General features: G+C 52.9%; 1 protein-coding gene across 1 annotated transcript; it reads right to left on the reverse strand.

Moving 5' to 3' along the window:
* Positions 1–5781: 5781 nt before the first annotated feature.
* Positions 5782–6803, reverse strand: LOC125506590 (uncharacterized). Its single transcript, XM_048671377.2, has 3 exons — positions 6533–6803; positions 6323–6441; positions 5782–6207 (listed from the first exon to the last, which is right to left on the reverse strand). Exons 1-3 carry the CDS (start codon positions 6801–6803, stop codon positions 5782–5784), a joined length of 816 nt encoding a protein of 271 aa, XP_048527334.2.
* Between the last annotated feature and the right edge of the window lie 200 nt (positions 6804–7003).

Raw genomic sequence — 7003 nt, forward strand, 5'->3', positions numbered from 1 at the left:
GCCATCAGAGGTGATGGGTTGGGGTGCACGGGGCCGGATCTGGCCATCGGCTGGGCCTGACGAAGTGGAGAGGAGCCGGCCGGGAGGAGCTGGGCCTTGCGCAGCGGTGGGACGAGCCCGAGTCGGCTGGATCGAGCTCTGTCTGGAGGGACATGGAAGGAGCGGGTACATGGCGCGGTCAACGCGAGGATCAGGGGCGCTGGCTGCGTGCGTCTTCGATTCAGAGGAAGTAGGGCGCGACGCTGGACTTGGCGAAGGAGTAACCTCTCCGGCGAGGCGAGGACGGGGCAGAGGCACTTGGCGTTTGAATCCCCCGGAGCAAGACGAGGCAAGGGCGGCGCCTTGGACTCCTGGAGCTCCTGTTCGTCTGAAGAAACAGAGAGGCCACGAGGATCTGGTTCGGCGGCGATCTGCAGGTGCGGGCGCAGGAGGAGCGGGAAACGGCGAAGAGCAGGCCGACCGGACTTGGCGACGCAGCAGGCGAGCTGGGGACACCGGGATCCGATGCAGGCCGAAGCAGAAGCGGATCGGCGAGGGTTGGTCGACATGGGCGCCTAACTTGGGTTCGATGCAGAGGAGGTCCTGCAGTGTAGCTCCATGGGGCAGGATGAACTTGCTCTCGGTGACGACAGAGCTTGATGGCTTGGCGCCCCCGGGCGGCGACGTGGTCTCCTGTTCGAGCAAACGAAGAGGGAGAGATGTGAGGTGAAGGAGAAAGACAGGGAAGGGAGAGGAAGGAGGTGGGGGCGATGAGGGCTTGAGCACCAGCTGCAGTGGAGATCGAGCAAGAGTGGCTGGCGACGGCATGTTCAAGTGAGGGAGGAGCTCGGGTTGGTCTGGTGTTGAAAACGAGAGGGATTTGGGAGGGGATGGATTTGGATCGGGAGGAGATCCCGATGTGGGAGAGGAGTGGCGGCGGGGAGGGACAAGCCTCCTAGGTTCTAGGGTTAGGCTAGATATATATAGCAAAAGGATTAAAGGAGAGGGATTTGGATCATCGGTTCAAAATCTGACGGACGAGAATAAAATAGGTAGGGAGTTCAAATAAGAAAACCGTGATGTTTTGTAGACGTTCAGGGATGATCCGGACACAACGGTAGCGACAGCCCGAGTCGGGTCCGGGACAGCTTTCGGGCGCGCGTGCGAGGAGGGTCGCGGGCTGACGAGAGAGGTTAGGTAGGGCCTGGCGGTAGGTAGTGAGCTATGTAGACGGTCTCGAGCTGAGAGAAGAGAAGAGAGGGAGGCCCGGCGACTGTTTTCGGAGACCGAAAACGTCCGACGTGTGCCCGGTTATAATGCCGCTATAGTTTAATGGTTGGGCTATCAAACGAACTCCAAAAGCGATGAAACTTGGCAGGCGACCTACTAACGCTATAACAACACTGCATGCCAACTTTCAACCCAATCTGAGAACATTTTCCGGCACTTATAAATACTATTTCGGACATGTCGCGGGCGCGTGCAAGTGTGTCTGGGCTCAGAACGGACAACAGACGGACTGGGGGAACCCGAACGAATACAAGTTTTCAAAACATGATGATGCAATGCACATGATGACATGACAAGATGCAACACGCAGGCGAATAACTGGAAGACACCTGGCACATCGGTCTCGGGGCGTCACAGGAGGGGTGCCCGTGGAGGGGTGGTTGAACAGTAGCCGGTGGAGTAGCGCGCGGTGGAGGCTGGATGAACATGAGCCCGTGGAGGCTGGGGGAGGTCGATGGTAGCCCGTGGAGGCTGGAGGAGGTCAACGGTGGAGATGAACAGTATCCCGTGGAGTCCCGTTTTGCGGTACGCCACACCCATCCCGATGAACAGGACCCCCATTTCGACCGTAGCGCTCCAACACAAGTCCGTTTCGTCCGTTTTGCGGTACGCCACACCCCTCCCGATCAACAGGACCCCCGTTTCGACCGTAGGGGGTCCGTTTCCTCCGTTTTGCGGTACGCCACACCCCTCCCGATCAACAGGACCCCCGTTTCGACCGTAGGAGGTCTGTTTCCTCCGTTCTGCGGTACGCCAGGCCTCGTTTCCATCGCCTGTTCCGTCCAAGCCTTCCCGATGAACACGACCACGCATTTCGTTCCGACCCAGCCGGTTGGCTCCCACGCGTTCCGTTGCCTCCCGATGAACACGATGCATTTCGTTGCCTCCCTATGAACACGACGCATTCCGTTGCCTCCCCATGAACACGACACATTCCGTTGCCTCCCCATGAACACGACGACGACGCTGTTTCTCCGTTCCGACCCAGCCATGTACACGAGCCCTGGCCGTACGTATGTGCGAGTAGGCGTTCGAGACCCCGCCCGTATGTACACATACGTGGCTGTATTTTCTTTCTTGCACCCTGGCCGTTGTACGTACGTGTACATGCTACGTGCGCGCCTCTACTACGACACATGCGCGCCTCTACTATGACACGTGCGCGCCTCTACATCGACCAGTATGTACGTACACGTTCGCGACCAGAATGACAACGCTACGTATGCTTCGACCAGGTGGGTCCCGACTGTCAGGCACTTCCTTGCGTGCGAAGATGTAGCTGGTGGGTCCCAGCAGTCAGGGGGATGAATCGTTTTTTTGCCCGGACGCACTTCCTTGCGTGCGAAGGTGTAGCTGGTGGGTCCCAGCAGTCAGGGGGGGGAACGTTTTTTTTGCGAAATACGGTGGCCCGCCCGGTGGGTCCCCGCTGTCAGGTGGAGGAATAATTATTTTGCACGTAATAAGGAGACACTTCCTTACTGCGGCCGTGGACCCAGCTGTCAGCCTCTCCACATACAGTCCACGTCCGATGGAAGCTGTTCCTTGACCACGTTGACCACGCTGCGCCGCGAGCACCAGGGCGGTGGACGACGGCGAGGCCTAGGAAGGGGACGACGCGGAGCCGGGGAAGACGCGGCAGTGGATGCCCACACGTAGAGGAGTACGAGGGTTCACTGGTTGCTGCGGTGTGAGGCTGCCGTCGCCGCAGAATAACAAGGGGTGTGGGTGAGTAGAGGGATGGCCTGGCCAGCAGTGGGAGTAGTAGGGGGCGGTGAGGCCTCCGCCGCATCACAGCCGGCCACGGGAGGCAGGAGCATGAGGCACGACCGGCGCTGGTTTGGGTGGCTGGAGCAAGAAGACCAGAGGTTGAAGAAGCACTACGGCCGTTGGATGGACATCGTACGATCACTGGAGCTAGAATCGTGCATATTGACTAAGTTGACAAAGCCCTCCGTCCCCGTCAACTTAGTAGGCCCACAAGTCAGCCTGCCACTATACTGGGTCCCAGCTAACAGGGGGAGTATTCATTTTTTTGGTGCATAATAAGGAGGCACTTCCTTGCGTGCGAAGATATAGCTGGTGGGTCCGAGTTGTCAGCGGTGGTAACGTTTTTTTCACGAAATACAGAGGCCCTTTTGGTGGGTCCCTAATGTCAGGTGGAGGAATCGTTATTTTGCGCGTAATAAGGAGGCATTTCCTTGCGTGCAGCCGTGGACCCAGCTGTCGGCCTCTCCACATACAATCCACTTCAGATGCATGTCGGTCATTGACCACGTTGACCAGGCCGCGCCGAGAGCACCAGGGTGGTGGACAACGGCGAGGCCTAGGAAGGGAACGACACGGAGGCAGGGAAGACTCGGAAGTTGTTTCCCACGCGGAGGGGAGTACGACTGTACGAGGGTTTACTGGTTCGTCTACCGTCGCCGAAGAATAACAGCAGGTGTGGGTGAGTAGAGGGATGGCTAGGCCAGTGATGGGAGTACGGTGGGGCGGTGAGGCCTGCACGGCAGCACAGCCGGCCGCGGGGAGGAGGGAGCAGGCAGTCCCGCCGGCGCTTGTTTGAGCGGCTGGAGCAGGAAGAGCAGAGATTGAAGAAGCACGACGGCCGTTCGATGGACATCGTACGGTCACTGGAGCTAGAATCGTTCATATTGACTAAGTTGACAAAGCCCTCCGTCCCCGTCAACTTAGTAGGCCCACAAGTCAGCCTCCCACCATGGTGGGTCCCAGCTAGCAGGGGGAGTATTCATTTTTCTGTGCGTAATAAGGAGGCACTTCCGGTGGGTCCGAGGTGACAGTGGGGGGAACGTTTTTTTCAAGAAATACGGTGGTCCGTCCGGTGGGTCCCAGCAGTCAGGGGCAAACGTTTTTTTTTTGCGAAATACGGTGGCCCGTCCGGTGGGTCCTAGCAGTCAGGGGGAAACATTTTTTTCGTGAAATACTGGTGGCCCGTCCGGTGGGTCCCTGCTGTCAGGTGGAGAAATAATTATTTTGCACGTAATAAGGAGGCACTTCGTTGCGGCTGCTGTGGACCCATCTGTTAGCCTCTCCACATACAGTACTCTTCCGATGGAAGTCGGTCGTTGTCCACATTGACCATGCCGTGCCGAGAGCACCACGGCGGTGGACGACGGTGAGGCCTAGGAAGGAGACGACGCAGAGCCGGGGAAGACGCGACAGTGGATGCCCACGCGGAGAGGAGTACGAGGGTTCACTGGTTAGACTGCGGTGTGAGGCTGTCGTTGCCGCAGAATAACAGGGGAGTGGGTGAGTGGAGGGATGGCCTGACCAGCGGTGGTAGTAGTATGGGGACGGTGAGGCCTTCGCGGCAGCACAACCGGCCACGGGAGGCAGGAGCATGCGGCACGACCGGCGCTGCTTTGGGCGGCTGGGGCAAGAAGACCAGAGGTTGAAGAAGCACTACGACCGTTGGATGGACATCGTTGACCACGCCGCGCCGAGAGCACCAGGGCGGTGGACGACGGCGAGGCCTACGAAGGGAACGACACGGAGCCGGGGAAGACACGATAGTGGCTGCCCACGCGGTGGAGAGTATGAGGGTTGACTGGTTCGACTGCCGTCGCCGGAAAATAACAGGAGGTGTGGGTGTGTAGAGGGATAGACAGGCCAGGGATGCGAGTATGATGGGGACGTGAGGCCTGCCCGGCAGCACTGCCGGCCACGGGAGGCGGGAGCAGGCGCTTCCGACGGCGTTGGTTTGGGTGGCCGGGGCAGGAAGATCAGAGACTGAAGAAGCACGATTGCCGTTAGATTGACATCTAACCAGTGTTCAAGAAATCGGTAACTGGTAGCTGCTCGGTCGGGTTGGGAGTAGCGATTAATCGGTGAATCGGCCTATTAATTGGATTAATCAGTCGACTATTAATCGATAGATTAATTAGGGAATGGACAACATATATGTTTTTTTTGTACTCTACAATACTCGCATGTTATCCCAACTATGGAATATACCAAAATATGCTACTATAGGCATATAAAAAGCATAAATACGAGGAAAAATTGTTAATCCTAATGCATCCAAACCAAAATAATATCAAAATTCGAAATTAATAGTTTAAACATTAAATTGTCAACATACATCCACACAATATACGGATATCAACTCAAATATCAAATATGTCATGAACTCAAGATAAATGGCAACCATACAAATGGAAATAGGGAATACCAAATAAATGGTAGCAACACAATATACAGACACACATGTCAAAGATAAATAAATGGCAGCGACACATGTCAAAGATAAATAAATGCCTGCCACACAAATACGAAGATCGAATAATTCATAACAAGGTTCACGACACAAATAGGCAAGTTGCAAATAGGTAATAATGTTCACGTAAGTTCAGCCACACAAATATAGGTAAACAGCTGAAGGTTCAGCCACACAAATAGATATAGGTAGCAAGGTAACAAGGTTCAGCCACGGAAATAGAAGCAAAATAAGGTCTTGTGCAATAATAAAGATCTTATAAGTTGGTGACAAATGGCTCAAGGCTGCGGGGGTTCCTCCTCCTCATCATCGTCTTTGGTTGCCATCACTCCATCATCATCGGACTCATAATCAATCCCATCATCCTCTATCTCATGATCTGATTCATTATCATCATCCTCAACGAATTCTTCAACTTCATGGAGTTCTCTAACTCTTGCACTTCTACGAAACTCCACAGGATCGCTTGCCCCCATTGCTTCATCAATGATGCTGTATGGCATGCCTGTAGTGGGATCAATCTCCTCATCGATATATGCATCTTCACATATCCAATCTTGAGCTCGTGAAGCATCTTCACCAAGAAGAACATCACTAGAAGAGGATAACTTCTTTCTTTTATCAATCATCCTTCCATTGAATTGGATATAAACTAGATTGTCCCTACGGGCCACATCTAGTTGATTTCTCCTCTTTGCATCTACCTACAAAAGTGCAAATGGACACCTAGTTAAAAAATAGTGAGAAGTAAGAATATTCAGATTTGACCAACTGATTAATACTTGAAACTTGAGAGTGACTAAAACTCTTAAGAGTTACCATTTCAAATGTGCTCCAATTTCTTTCACATCCGGATGAACTTGTGGTCAAGTTAAGTATCCTTATGGCCATGTGTTGCAACGTAGGAGTTTGTAATCCATAAGTTGACCACCAATCAGCTACAATTTGACAAAAGTGAAATAATATGCAATCAACCTATATAATTTCAGAAATGCAATAGTAAGTTTTTTGCTTTGAGAACAAGCTTACCGGCATCAAAATTGTCATTGCTAATTGCTTTCATGGCAACCACCTTCCCAAAGATACCCTCTTTCTTTTTAAACTTGGTGAAGTCAATGTTCAGCACCTTATTTTGCTTGATGTCATCATCATAATAAAAAGTATCCATGACTTCCATAAGTGCAGCTACTACCTCTACATCCGTAAAGATGCTCGGGTCTCCATAACTATATTTCGGATTCAAGATGTATGGTGCCATGTGCAATGGAGAATCCAACCTCCCACTCATCTTGCTATCCATGGCATTAGTGATCAGCAAATAGTCTTTTTCTGAATTTTCAACAGCAGCCTTGATTTCCTTTTTTTGCACTTATTAGTTCTCCATACATAGATGCCATAGATGGACCATCACTATCTGCCAACCGAAGAACCTTCACTAGTGGCTCGAAAACCTTGCAAGGTAACATAGAAATGATAAAGTGAGTCACACAAGTATGAGCA

The sequence above is a fragment of the Triticum urartu genome, chromosome 5A (assembly GCF_056163025.1).
Source record: "Triticum urartu cultivar PI428250 chromosome 5A, HENAU_Tu73, whole genome shotgun sequence".
Lineage (NCBI taxonomy): Eukaryota > Viridiplantae > Streptophyta > Magnoliopsida > Poales > Poaceae > Triticum > Triticum urartu.